Source organism: Schistocerca nitens, chromosome 2, assembly GCF_023898315.1.
Source record: "Schistocerca nitens isolate TAMUIC-IGC-003100 chromosome 2, iqSchNite1.1, whole genome shotgun sequence".
NCBI classification, from domain to species: Eukaryota; Metazoa; Arthropoda; class Insecta; order Orthoptera; family Acrididae; genus Schistocerca; species Schistocerca nitens.
In genome coordinates, this window is record NC_064615.1 from 1,049,028,471 (window position 1) to 1,049,042,911 (window position 14,441).

The window sequence follows — 14,441 nt, forward strand, 5'->3', positions numbered from 1 at the left end:
TTGTTTCCTTCACTGCTTGATCAATATACAGATTGAATATCATCGGGGAGAGGCTACACCCCTGTCTCACTTCCAACCCAACCACTGCTTCCCTTTCATGTCCCTCGACTCTTATAACTGCCATCTGGTTTCTGTGCAAATTGTAAATAGCATTTCACTCCCTGTATTTTACCCATTGCCACCTTCAGAATTTGAAAGAGAGTATTCCAGTCAACATTGTCAAAAGCTTTCTGTAAGTCTACAAATGCTAGAAATGTAGATTTGCCTTTCCTTAATCTATTTTCTAAGATAAGTCATAGGGTCAGTATTGCCTCACGTGTTCCAACATTTCTTCGGAATCCAAACTGATCTTCCCCGAGGTCGGCTTCTACCAGTTTTTCCATTCGTCTGTAAAGAATTCGCATTAGTATTTTGCATCCATGACTTATTAAACTGATTATTTGGTAATTTTCACATCTTTCAGCACCTGCTTTCTTTGGGATTGGAATTATTATATTCTTCTTGAAGTCTGAGGGTATTTCACCTGTCTCATACATCTTGCTCACCAGATGGTAGAGTTTTGTCAGGACTGGCTCTCCCAAGGCTGTCAGTAGTTCCAACGAAATGTTGTCTCCTCCCGGGGCCTTGTTCCGACTCAGGTCTTTCAGTGCTCTGTCAAACTCTTCACGCAGTATCTTATCTCCCATTTCATCTTCATCTACATCCTCTTCCATTTCCATAATATTGTCCTCAAGTACATCGCCCTTGTATAAACCCACTATATACTCCTTCCACCTTTCTACTTTCCCTTCTTTGCTTAGAACTGGGTTTCCATCTGAGGTCTTGATACTCATACAAGTGGTTCTCTTTTCTCCAAAGGTCTCTTTAATTTTCCTGTAGGCAGTATCTGTCGCGAGAGCGTTACGGAGATGCTGAACAAGCTCCAGTGGCGGACACTTCAAGAAAGGCGTTACGCAATACGGAGAGGTTTATTATCGAAATTACGAGAGAGCACATTCCGGGAAGAGATGGGCAACATATTACTACCGCCCACATATATCTCGCGTAATGATCACAACGAAAAGATCCGAGAAATTAGAGCAAATACGAAGACTTACAAGCAGTCGTTCTTCCCACGCACAATTCGTGAATGGAACAGGGAAGGGGGGATCAGATAGTGGTACAATAAGTACCCTCCACCACACACCGTAAGGTGGCTCGCGGAGTATAGATGTAGATGTACCCCTAGTGAGATAAGCCTCTACATCCTGACATTTGTCCTCTAGCCATCCCTGCTTACCCTTTTTGCACTTCCTGTCGATCTCATTTTTGAGACGTTTGTATTCCTTTTTACCTGCTTCATTTACTGCATTTTTATATTTTCTCCTTTCATCAATAAAATTCAATATCTCTTCTGTTACCCAATGATTTCTACTAGCCCTCGTCTTTTTATCTACTTGATCCTCTGCTGCCTTCACTACTTTATCTCTCAAAGCTACCCATTCTTCTTCTACTGTATTTCTTACCCCCATTCCTATCAGTTGTTCCCTTATGCTCTTACTGAAACTCTGTACAACCTCTGGTTTAGTCAGTTTATCCAGGTCCCATCTCTTTAAATTCCCACTTTTTGCAGTTTCTTCAGTTTTAATCTACAGTTAACCAATAGATTGTGGTCACACATCTGCCCCTGGAAATGTCTTACAATTTAAAACCTGGTTCCTAAATCTCTGTCTTACCATTATATAATGTATCTGAAACCTGCCAGTATCTCCAGGTTTCTTCCATGTATACAACCTTCTTTTATGATTCTTGAACGAAGTGTTAGCTATGATTAAGTTATGCTCTGTGCAAAATTCTACCAGGCGGCTTCCTCTTTCATTTCTTAGCCCCAATCCATATTCACTTACTACATTTCCTTCTCTCTACCGAATTCCAGTCACCCATGACTATTAAATTTTCGTCTCCCTTCACTATCTGAATAATTTCTTTTATTTCATCATACATTTCTTCAATTTCTTCATCATCTGCACAGCTAGTTGGCATATAAACTTGTACTACAGTAGTAGGCATGGGTTTTGGGTCTATCTTGGCCACAATAAGGCGTTCACTATGCTGTTTGTAGTAGCTTACCCACACTCCTATTTTTTTTTATTCATTATTAAACCGACTCTTGCATTACCCCTATTTGATTTTGTATTTATAACCCTATATTTGCCTGACCAAAAGTCTTGTTCCTCCTGCCACCAAACTTCACCAATTCCTACTATATCTAACTTTAACCTATCCATTTCCCTTTTTAAATTTTCTAACCTACCTGCTCGATTAAGGGATCTGACATTCCACGCTCCGATTTGTAGTACGCCAGTTTTCTTTCTCCTGATAACGACGTCCTCCTGAGTAGTCGCCGCCTGCGGATCCGAATGGGGGCTATTTTACCTCTGGAATATTTTACCCAAGAGGATGCCATCATCATTTAACCATACAGTAAAGCTGCATGCCCTCGGGAAAAATTATGGCTGTAGTTTCCCCTTGCTTTCAACCGTTCGCAGTACCAGCACAGCAAGGCCATTTTGGTTAGTGTTACAAGGCCAGATCAGTCAATCATCCAGATTGTTGCCCCTGCAACTACTGAAAAGGCTGCTGCCCCTCTTCAGGAACCACACGTTTGTCTGGCCTCTCAACAGATACCCCTCCGTTGTGGTTGCACCTATGGTACGGCTATCTGTATCGCTGAGGCACGCAAGCCTCCCCACCAACGGCAAGGTCCATGGTTCTTGGAGGGAGGCATTTTTGTTTATTCTGATGGAATATTATGTATCCTTTTTGTTCACAAGTCTTCCATAGCTCTGTCAAACTGACATATCTGTTCAAAAGGAGTATTTGCAATGTAAATTCAGTCAAATGTGAAATCCACTCTTTATGCTGAATATGGATGAAACATGATGAACGAAGTTTTTTTTAATTTTTTTCCTCTCCTTGCTCAGTTGTCTTTTTAAATTCAGTTCATATGCTCAATTATGTAGAGTAATACTAGATTTGTTCGGTTACTTAATTACAATCAGTCTTGTAGCTATAAAACAGATATTTTGAATATTGCATGTTTTCTAGTACAGTTCTATTTGTTGGGTTCTAAATCACTCAGGCAGCAGAATTCTATACTGAGAAAGTTTGTCACCTGACGAATAGATACATATGGTAAATGATTAAATCTGAATGATGGTTATGCAGAGAAGTAATATGAAGGCATGGTTTTAAGATGTTTCTAATAAACTTATTTTAAGTATTCTAATATTTTACTTGTATTCTAATGGAATTTACTTTTTCAATGGCTCTCGTGTTTTGCTGATAATTGCCTGTGATGTTTCAAAAGCAATAAAACAATGTTAACAACCACTACTTTACTACAATAATGGTTCCAAACAGTTACAGTGAACACACATATATATTTAAACAAAAAATACAGGATCAAACAGACTGTATGTACTTCAAATAATGCTTCCCACATTATCATTATTTAATAAAAGTACTGTGGAAAACAGTGAAAGAATTGTCAATAAATTACGTAACTGCAAGTTGTCTTACCTTATATACTGGCCTAATATCCTTCCAGTGATGCCAAGCTCCATCTTTAACTGTCTGTTAACTGCACACAGACTCCTTTGTATACATCTTATCTGCTTCTCTTCTCCAAGTATCCATGACTGCTCCTGATGCAGAAAGATACATGCAATCAATACAGAAAGGACAGACTTGTATTTGTTTTGGGAGTACAGTTTTGTTGAATTTTTTAAGTGACATAATGTTTGCCATTGAGTGTACTATGAGTATTTATTGTAAACTGCACAGTTGCAGATTTGATCTTATATCAATTTCTAGCAATTAAAGTGCTGAAAAAGCAGCAGTTGTCAACACTAAAAAAATAAGTGGAAAGGTTGTGAGCCTGTATGCTGACGTGACCCATTTAGACTCACATCTGTTTACTTATTTTATTAATGTTTACAGCTCTGTGTTTTCAGCACTGTAATTGCTTCAAAATGACTTAGGGTTGAAATTTGCAGTTGTGGAAATTATAGTAAATAGTAGTATATGGTTACCATGGTATCACTTAAAAATATAAACAGTGTCTTAATGTGATAATTTTTTTTGAAACAAGAACAGGTCAGAGTGTTTGCATTACACGTAAACTGGGCTAGATTAACCATGTTGGGGCCCCCAGGCAATGCACATTTCAGGACTCCTTTACCCTTTTCAAACTCCCTAAAATATATTTTTTTCTACCACAATGCAATTTTATTCATAATTATGCTGTTATTTTACTACTTTATGAAAGTATACCATGACCATAGTCAATAAAAAATTGAAACAAGTGGAAGGAAAATATGTGTATTTTTTTTATTAACTTGTTTTGCAAAGTACAGTATGTTTAAATATTAATGCTTCTGAGTTTTTTTTAGATACAAAATCATTTAAAGCACTTTGAAGGTTGACATTTTCCAATATATAATTTTCAGTCACTATTATCACCAGTGAATTTAAACAATTCTGAGACACTGATGAACGAAGACCGATTTTGATTAGTTTCAATTTCAAAAAGTTATGTTCACCTGTGCCATATGTAATCATCAGACTTCTGTAAATTGGCAATGCTATCATTACATTCAGGAAATATGATTGTGCCATCGTACCAAAAATCAGTTTATATGATTCCTTGGCAAGTATAATTTTATCTTTTCTGTCCTCTATTTGTAAGATGAAGTACTTGAAATGCACCATCTCATCTATAAACACAGTGGCAGTATGATCAGAATAATGTTCCCTTGTCTTTGTTCAAGCCGTATCATTGGACTTTATCGAGAAATCTGTCAGAAATCCAATTAATTTCCTGCTAATTGTCAAGTAGTTGCGACAATTCTGTGCACAGAATGTCTGGTACAGGCTGCCCTTACTTTGCCTGTGACCCTATGCCACAGTAAAACTTGCTCTGCCACACCTGCTGATGTGGAGCCCACAGATTTTGACCTGGCCTCCTCCTCCTCCTCCTCCTCCTCAGCTTCTGCCTCTGCCCCCCCCCCCCCTGGTGGATATGGCCTTGTCTCTACCACTACTGGTGGACTGACCATTGCCTCAGCCTCAGCATCCTTCCACCCCTCTGGCAAAGCCAGCAGTGTTGGCATTGCCTCCTTTGCCGGTCAGTCCACTGCCCAGGTCTCTGGCACTCTCTCCAGTTCTGCACCAGAGTTTGCAGCCCAAGCCTTGCTATTTTCAGCCCTAAATGACATTTTTAGGGGGACGGGATTTAATATCACTATCAGTGGATATCACAATTGAGGCAGATGAGCTGGCATGGGTAGTGCAGCAGACTAGTGCGAGCAATTATCATGAGCACGCATGCGGAGCATTGCATGGCTGGATCCATTGATGGAAGTGCTTACCTGCAGACCACTCACACCTGCCATATGTTGTGCTTATCCCTGTGCACATCTGTACACTGTTTTGGACTTCCTGCTTCTCTATAGACTGACTCACATGGGGAGTTTGCATTTCCTACTGTGGGGTTCTGTTCCCCAGCTTGTTATCGAGCCACCATCGGATCATACAGTACCTTCTGCCAACAGTGTTTTTAGTAGTTGTGATGTCTGTGTAGATACTAAACAGACTTCATTAATTTATCAAAAATACCCATATGACACACAGTAAGAGATAAATGTTATCCAACAGAAACACAAAGACAAAGGCAGTTACAGGAAACAAACCAAAGAACTTGTCAGTCATAAAAAGGAAGGATATTCCACACTTTTCATCTTGGTCTTAATATCTGACTACTTGTGTCACCACAAGACACATTTAGTGGCTTAAACCACAGGCAGTGTTAAGTGGCACCCATAAGACACAGCTGTCAGCAGGAAGAAGTGCTTGTAACATATATGATGGTGCCCTCAGTTATGGAATGTGGCCCCTATTTGCATGTCCCCATCAGCCCTTTTACTTCATTGTGTAGCAGCTTGTGACACAGGCCTGACTGAATGAAAAAAAACCTGCCATGCTATTGTACTTGGATTCTGCTGGAAAGACATTGATATTTGTGTACAATGACTTGGTTTTGGATTTGCGGCATTTATAGTTAAATTATTGGGTTCTGCTTTGTATGTAGACGTCTTTGACTCTGCATGTGCCGGTTACTATCTGTTTTGCTTATTTAACTGCATTTCAGTTCTGGATAAATCAGAGTTCTCAACAAGTCAGTATCATGATTGCTTTCTTCTTTCTTCATTGTAATCAGCCAGATGGCACTGAATACCAAAATTTAACCATACTTATGCATATTGTATTTCACATTTATTTATCAAATGACTCATTCCATATCATTATGATTTATCATGCAAGTGATCCATTGAAAATGAAACTAAGTAAGTAACTAACCACTGATTGTGTACATGATATGGTTTTTAGCATGCATGCAATAATAAATTTTTTTATTAAAAGTTAGATATTACATTTATACTTTACATTAAAAATTAAATGTTTCATTTAGGATACCATTCTATTATAGAATTCTTCTACTTCCTAAACACAGCAAGGTATCTCACTGCCAGGGATAGTTTATACAGCTTTATGCAAGTATATTTGAAATTATTTTGGGACTTACTTGATCTTTTATGTTCTAAGTGTATATTATTTCTGTTCCTTGTTCCATAATTGTGGATGGAACTTGTGTAAGTTGAAATCTCCAGTTTTTTTTTTTTTTTTTAATGTAGAGGGAAGGTTCATTAACATTTTTAGTTCTTTGAAGTGTGGCTGGCATGATTCTCTGTTTGGAATGCCTGCAATTGTTCTCACATTTTTTTCTCAAATCATACATGTAGTATGTGAATCATAGTCTGAACTAACAGCTGAATTTACAGCCTATACTCCTTCCAGATATCTCTGCAGCACCCTGAACAGATGATGTAGTTATCTAATTGACAATTTGGTGACATTATCAGTGGAAACGGCAGTTCAGTGCTGACTGCCAGTTTGAAACATAACACCCTGCTCTCTGAAACCTAATGTCCAAAACTAATTGAACTGATTGTTGCAATCGTATTAGTTAAGTGCTTAGTAGATAATCAAGTCCACTGACTGTCTGTAACAGTACTGCGATATGCACTGAAGTGGAATAGGTGAATCTCAAACATGTTAGGTCTATATCTCATGTATTTCAAATAAATCTATAGAAGTAATTGCAGTGTGCTTCAGTGTCTCAATTTTAACATGTTATTTCATAAACTATGTAATACTAAATAGAGACAGAATGGCTGGCTATTTTTCTCAAGTGAATTTAATTTTTTAAAACAATTTACTTTACTACTATGAGCTTACTTAATGAGATGATAATTTTAAGTGATATTTGCACAATTTTCTTGCCATAACAAGCTACAAGTTTCATGTCTAGATCTAATGTCATTAAAATTAAATATGGCATAGGAGAATGTCTGATTATTTTGATGCTACTTGTAATCATATACTGTCCAGTCACATTGATGTAACCAGCTGTCAAAAGCCTCAATAACCAACTTTTGCAGCATGGACCAGTGTAAGACATGCAGGAAGAGAGTCAGCGATGTTCTGGAAGGTTCTGACAGGGATGTGGAGCCATGTCGAATCCAGTGCCATGGCCAGCTGTGCTAGGTTTCTTGGTTGAGGATCCATAGTGTGAACAGCCCAATCAAGATAGTCCCACAGATTCTCAGTTGGGTTTAAATTCGGAGAGTCTGGCAGCCAGGGGAGTGTGGTAAACTCATCCTGGTAGTCTTTGAACCATGAACATATACTGTGACTCTGTGATACGTTGCATTGCCTGCTGGCAGATGGCATCGTGACAAGGAAAAGCTAACTGCATGTAATGGTGGACATGGTTCCCAGTGATAGATGCATACTTATGTTGACCCATTATGGCTTCCAGAATGGAAAGGTCACCCAGGAAATGCCACAAAAACATTCCCCAGACCATAATGCTCCCTCTTCTGGCCTTGATGCTCCCAACAATTGTTGCAGGTTGTTTGCTTTCAGACATTTCATACCATATATGCCAACAGCCATCTGTCCGCAGGAGTATAAAACATTATTCACCTGAAAATGCCACTCAGTTGATGTCCAATTGCAGTAATAACATGCAGATTCCAGCATTCATCACTAATGAACAGCATTCTGCATGGGTGCATGAACTAGGTGCCTGCCGTGGAGACCTGTGCACAGCAATGTTCACTGAACAGTTGTTGAGGAGCCACTATTGGCGACCCCTTGGTTCAGTCAGTTGTTCAACAGTTGCATGTCTACTTTTCTGAACACATCTTCACAGCCATCATTCACTCCTGTCATCTGTGGCTTGTGGCGCACCACAGTTACCTTGCTGCCCATTTTCGACAGAGTTATTTGGCCATGCAGGGTATACTTTAACCACAGTGACATACGAACAGTTTACAAACTTAGCCAGTTTGGAAATGCCTCCAGCCTTGGTCCAGGAGGCAATGATCATGCCCTTCAGACGTCAAATAAATTGCTCCATTTCTGCATTATGACGACTGCTATGTTTTCCGAAAACTGTTCCCCTGATATGCTTCATTACCATCCACTGATAGTGCTGCCACATGCCATCTGTGACTGGTTATTGCACATTGACACTGAACATGGACAGTAGTCACATTAATAAAAGTAGCTGCTTTCTTAGTAGAAAGAGAATTTCGAGATCGCAATTGTCAGTTCTATAAACAGTCCTACTGTTGTAACTAAACTTAGGCAACATAGCCGTATAATTTTTGTCAGTAACTGTAAAATTTTACCCTGAGTGAGAAGTGTGGGCTCTATTGTAGGTTTGTGAGTAGTGGGTTATGGTGTGGGATTTGTTCAAAGTCTTTTCATTGGGGGGGGGGGGGGGGGGGGGAATACAGTGGGGAAGCCAGTGGAGATTCTAGTGAGATCCTCTCCTGGAAATGCAGAATCTGTAGTAGAAATAAGTTGATAAAGGAGCAGGAGTGTAAGATCTGTGCCCTTCAGGTGCAGTTATGATATGCAAAGGAGGAAACAGATAGGTTGAGGAGAGTGAAAGATGCTGGGAAGGCAGCTAGGAGGAGGAGCTAGTAAGACAGTTGTACTTTGCATATATGCAATAGATTTGACTAACTGTCAAAGTTTAGTGGAGAGGAACCTCTTGTAGCCATAGGTATAGGAAACATGCAGCTGCCCTGAGCAGTTAGGAGGCCTAGGTTAGTTGCAAAGTCTAACAGAAAGAAGAAGGTTATGCTGCTACGTAGTTAACAAGGTAGAGGTGTGGGCCAGCAATTGCAGGAAGTGTTGGGGAGTGAGTACTAGGTCACCATAATTGTGAAGCCTCAGGTAACTGACAGCATAGGGGAGTTATGTAGGAATTTTACGGAGGATCAGGTGGTGATAGTGGGTGGAGCAGGGAATAGTCTTGATAGGGACGGAGAATATGATGTAGGTGGTGACCTGGTAAAGATAGCTACTCAAACTGGTGGTGCTGATGTGCATTTTGTGCAACTGTTTCAGCGTCATGATCAGCCTCATCTTAATGCAGCTGTTAGATGCATTAACATGAAGCTGGAAAAGGCATTGATTGCAGAGGGAATGGGTCACGTTGCAGTGGTGCCAGTTGAGTCCATCAGTAGATCGGGTTTCACTAGGCATGGCCTGCACCTCAATAGGTATGGGAAGGGGAGGCTGGCAAAGATTATAGGTGACAGTGTAGTGGGTAGTGGTGGGATCACTCATGGAAAAATTCTGGTAGTAGTTGGTGTTAGAGCTGCACCTTTTTTAGATTGAAGTCAGCAGATAGGTATACCTGCTTAAAGGAAATCCCCCTAACTAAGGGCTCACCTTCAGAGGACATCATGTTTCCAAATAGAGAAGGAATTAGATATTTCATCAAAATATAAGAGGTATTAGAGATAAAGTTAGTGAACTGCTTATAGATGTTGACTCTGAAATTATTGGTATATTGCATCACCACTTAAATAATTAGACATATCAGAGGCTTACTTTACCAGGATACAGATTAGCTGGTTGTTCCCCAAGGAGTTCCTTGCGGATTGGGGGAGTGGCCATGTAAGTAAAAAACAGTCTTCCATTTGAGTCCATAGATGTATCACGGCACTGCACTGAACAGATATTTGAATGTTGTGCAAGGGCAGTTGAATTTAGTGAAACTAAACTTCTAATTGTTGTTGTTTATAGATCCTCAAACTCATACTTCAGCACATTTCTGCTCAAGCTAGGGAGGGTCCTTGATTCACTTTATAGAAAGTACCAGAAATTGGTTATAAGTGTTGAGTTCAATATTAATTTAGTATATGGTGGTGCAAGAAAAAATATGTTGGTAGATCTCCTAAATTCATATGATTGGATGCAGAAAGTGCTTTTTCCAACTAGGGTGCAGGGGAACAGTAGCACAGCCACAGACAATATTTTTATTCATTCTTCATTACTAGATGGGCAATCCATTAGTAAAAGGATGACTTGCCTTTCAGACCATGATGCACAAATTTTACACACTAAAAGGCTTTGTACTCAAACAAATGCCACATATATAATTACAAACTATGTAGGAAAGTTAATCCATCAGCAATAGACAGTTTTTTAAACCTCGTCAAGGAACAAGAGTGAGAGGATGTTTATAGTGCCAATGACATAGATGACAAATATAATGCTTTCCTTAACATATTTCTCATGCACTTTGAGAGTTGCTTTCCATTAGAACATTCTAAACGGGGTTCTAGCAGTAAAAGGCAGCCTGGGTGGCTGACTGGTGGGATAAGGATATCATGTGGAACAAAGTGGGAATTATATCAAAATGTTAGAAGTAGTCACAATCAAGCCACAGCATCCCATTACAAACAGAACTGTAAGGTGCTTAAAAACGTTATTAGGAAGGCAAAGAGTAAGTAGTGCACAAATAGAATGGCTAATTCACACTATACAATTAAAACCATATGATCAGATGTGAAGGAAGTGCAGCAAAAGGTCGACGATATAAAGTCAGTTCACAGTAAAAATATTTCTGTTATTGATACATCAGATATATGTACAGTATTTAACAATCATTTTCTGAGCATTGCTGGTGAATTAAGAAAACATTAGATTCTACAGGGAATCATTAACTCCCTTGGAAAAGGCCTTTCCAAGACTGATGTCTGAAATACTTCTCTGTGATACAGACAAGGGGGAAATTGAGTCAATAATTAAATCACCGAAGACTAAAGACTTTCATGGATATGATGGAGTGCCTAGCAGAACATTAAAGTACTCTGCTGCACATGTTAGCCCTGTGTTTAGCCATATTTGTAATTTTCCTTTAGGACTGGTCAGTTATCTGAACTATTAAAGCATCCCATAGTAAATCTGCTTTATTAAAAGGGAGAAAGGGATAACGTAGACAATTTTAGACCTGTTTCTATGTCATCAGTGTTTGCTAAACTTATTGAAACGGCTGTATATGCAAGGATAATTGATCATTTTATATCACACAATTTGCTATCAAATGTACAGTTTAGCTTTAGAAGTCGTTTAACAGCTGAAAATGCTAAATTCTCTGGATGTGTTAAACAAAAGGTTTCAAATGCTAGGCATATTTTTTTATTTAACTGAGGCATTTGATTGTGTTGATCACAAAATATTGCTCTAGAAGTTGGACCATTATGGGATATGGGGAGTAGCTCACAATAGGTTCACCTCTTACTTTAACAACAGACAGCAAAAGGTCATTATTCACAGTGCTGAGAGTGGCCATGATGTGGGGTCTGAGTGGGGTATGGTCAAATGGGGGGTGCCCCTGTTCCTTACTTATATAAACAATATGCCCTCTAGTATTACGGGTACCTCTAAAATATTTCTGTCTGCTGATGACACAAGCTTGGTAGTAAAGAATGTTGTGTGCAACATTGGCTTGGTTTCAAATAGTGTGGTTCATGACATAAGTTCATGGCTTGTAGAAAATAAACTAATGCTAATCATAGTATGACTAGGTTTTTACAGTTTTTAACACACAATTCAAGAAAACTCAACATTTTAATTTCATAGAATGGGCATATGATTAGTGAAACTGAACAGCTCAAAATTTTAGGTGTTCAGGTAGATAGTAAATTGTCATGGAAAGCCCACATTCAGGATCTTATTCAAAGACTTAATGCTACCATTTTTACTATTCGAACGGTATCTGAAGTAAGTGCTCGTTTGACACAAAAATTAGTCTACTTTGCTTATTTTCATTCACTTATGTCATATGGTATTACATTTTGGGGTAACTCTTCCATTTCTGAAAGGATATTTTTGGCTCAGAAATGGGTGATTCGGGCAATAAGTGGTGTAAGTTAGCAAACCTCTTGTCGACCTCTGTTCATGAGTCTGGGTATTTTGACATTGGCCTCTCAATATTTATATGTTCGTTACCGTCAATCCTTGTTAACAATATCAGCTTATTCCCAAGAATAAGCACGTTTCACTCAGTTAATACTCGGCAGAAATCAAACGGACTTCTTTAACTCTTGTGCAGAAAGGTGTACAGTATACTGCTGCATCCATTTTCAATAAGGTACCTCAAGAATTCAAAAGTCTTGGCAGTAATCCACACACTTTCAAATCGAATCTGAAGAGTTTTCTCATGGGTCACACCTTCTATTCTGTCGAGGAGTTCCTTTAAAAATTAAGCTTGAATGAAACTTAATTAAATATTTACTATCCAGTATATCTGCTATATAAGAGAGACACATACTGTACAACAATTTATATAGATATGTGTTAATAATATGTTATAATTATTTATTGAGTTTTATTTAGATGTATGCAATCATGTTTAATTATGATAAGTATACATGATTATCTCAGCCAATTCCTAATATTTAATATGAAATGCTAGGATTACCTGTGGTGGAGTAGATGAATCAGGAATAACTGGCACAGGCACCATTGTTTCTCTTTTATTTCGAGCAGAAGTAACAATTCCCAGAGTTGGGGGATCCTTAATCAGTGTAAATATACCACCCTGAGAACAAAAAAATGTAAACAGTGAGTAATATTTCCAAATTTCTCAAGGACAAAATCAAGAGTGATGAACAGAGAACACTGAACTGAAGTAATTTATAGCCCACAAGACTGTTACCATCATCCTCAACCTTAAGTAATGTGGCAATCCTGACAACAGGTAAAGGCAGAGTAAGGAAGAGAGAGAGAGAGAGAGAGAGAGAGAGAGAGAGAGAGCAAAGTAGCTGTTTTAGTAAGTGAAAACCCAACTTTAAGGTGTACAAGATATTACATTGTGTGAATGTATACGTTTTTACCATAAGCTTCAGTACGGTGACTAGATGATCCATATTTTACAGGATCATCCATTATTTAGCTTAAGTGTCCCATTGTCCTGACAAAATGTCTATGGGATGTACAGGGTGATAATAATTAAACTTTCAAATCACTGTAAAAATAACACCACTGGTCACAAAGATGTCAAATTGCAACGGAATATTATTGGAGAAGGGGGAAAACGTATCGCAGAAGAAAACAAATAGTGTTAAAATTGATCAATAGATGGCACTGTATGAATCAAAATATGTAAATGAAAACACCTGCCATGCGCATGACTCATTGAAGTTGGTATAAACATGCTGGGGACACAGCTTTTCCTCCTTTCACGTCTGCAATGTTTGCCATGGCTGTCTCAATGCAGGATCACACGCTGCTTGTAAAGCTGCATCACAAGAATGATGACGTGCACACAACACTCTGCAGATGTTCCAGACGCTGAAGGGTTTGAAGGATGGCTTTCGTCTGATGACTGCCTTGGGTCTGGAGAAAACGATTCGGAAATTCAAAGAGATGGTTTCTTTTGGTGTGTAACCTGGTAGAGGGAGGAAACAAATTGATTTGATGTTAAGGGAAGCAGTGGCACAGCAATGCAGGAGGAGACAAATGCTGGTGGGCAAACATGTAGTGCACAGAGAATTGCCCGAACATTGGACATACCCATGAGCACAGTGCGTAAAATCCTATGAAACATCCTTCTTTGCTATCCATTCAAAATTACCCAAGTGCACGAGTTGCTTCCTGTTGACATGCCAGCAAGAGAGACCTTTGCTTTAGAATTTCTTGCTTGCATGGAAGTGGACAATGATTAGCCATGGAAGATTTTGTGGACAGACGAAGCTCACTTCTATCTGACACGATACGTCAATACACAGAGCTGTCAAATATTGGCAATGGAAAATCCACATGCAAATCAACCAGTACCACTTCATCCTGGAAAGGACACTGTGTGGTGTGGGCTTATGGCATCATTTACCATAGGGCCACATTTTTTTGAAGAGACAGGTGCTTCTGGTCCTGTTACCTATACCATCACTGGTAAGCGCTATGAGTGTCTTTTGCGCAACCATGTCATTCCAGCTCTCCAACAGCATGGATGTGTGGATGGGACCATT

The 14,441-nt window shown here is 39.0% G+C and overlaps 1 protein-coding gene across 1 annotated transcript in view; it reads right to left on the minus strand.

Annotated features, from left to right (window-relative positions):
- Positions 1-14,441, minus strand: part of LOC126237395 (uncharacterized) — a 267,773-nt gene that overhangs the window by 54,640 nt on the left and 198,692 nt on the right. Inside the window, exons 6-7 of the mRNA XM_049947486.1 lie at positions 12,893-13,012; positions 3,562-3,686 (exon numbers count right to left, since the gene is read on the minus strand). Of these exons, the coding sequence (XP_049803443.1) occupies positions 3,562-3,686; positions 12,893-13,012 (245 nt within the window). The remainder of the gene's footprint in view (positions 1-3,561; positions 3,687-12,892; positions 13,013-14,441) is intronic.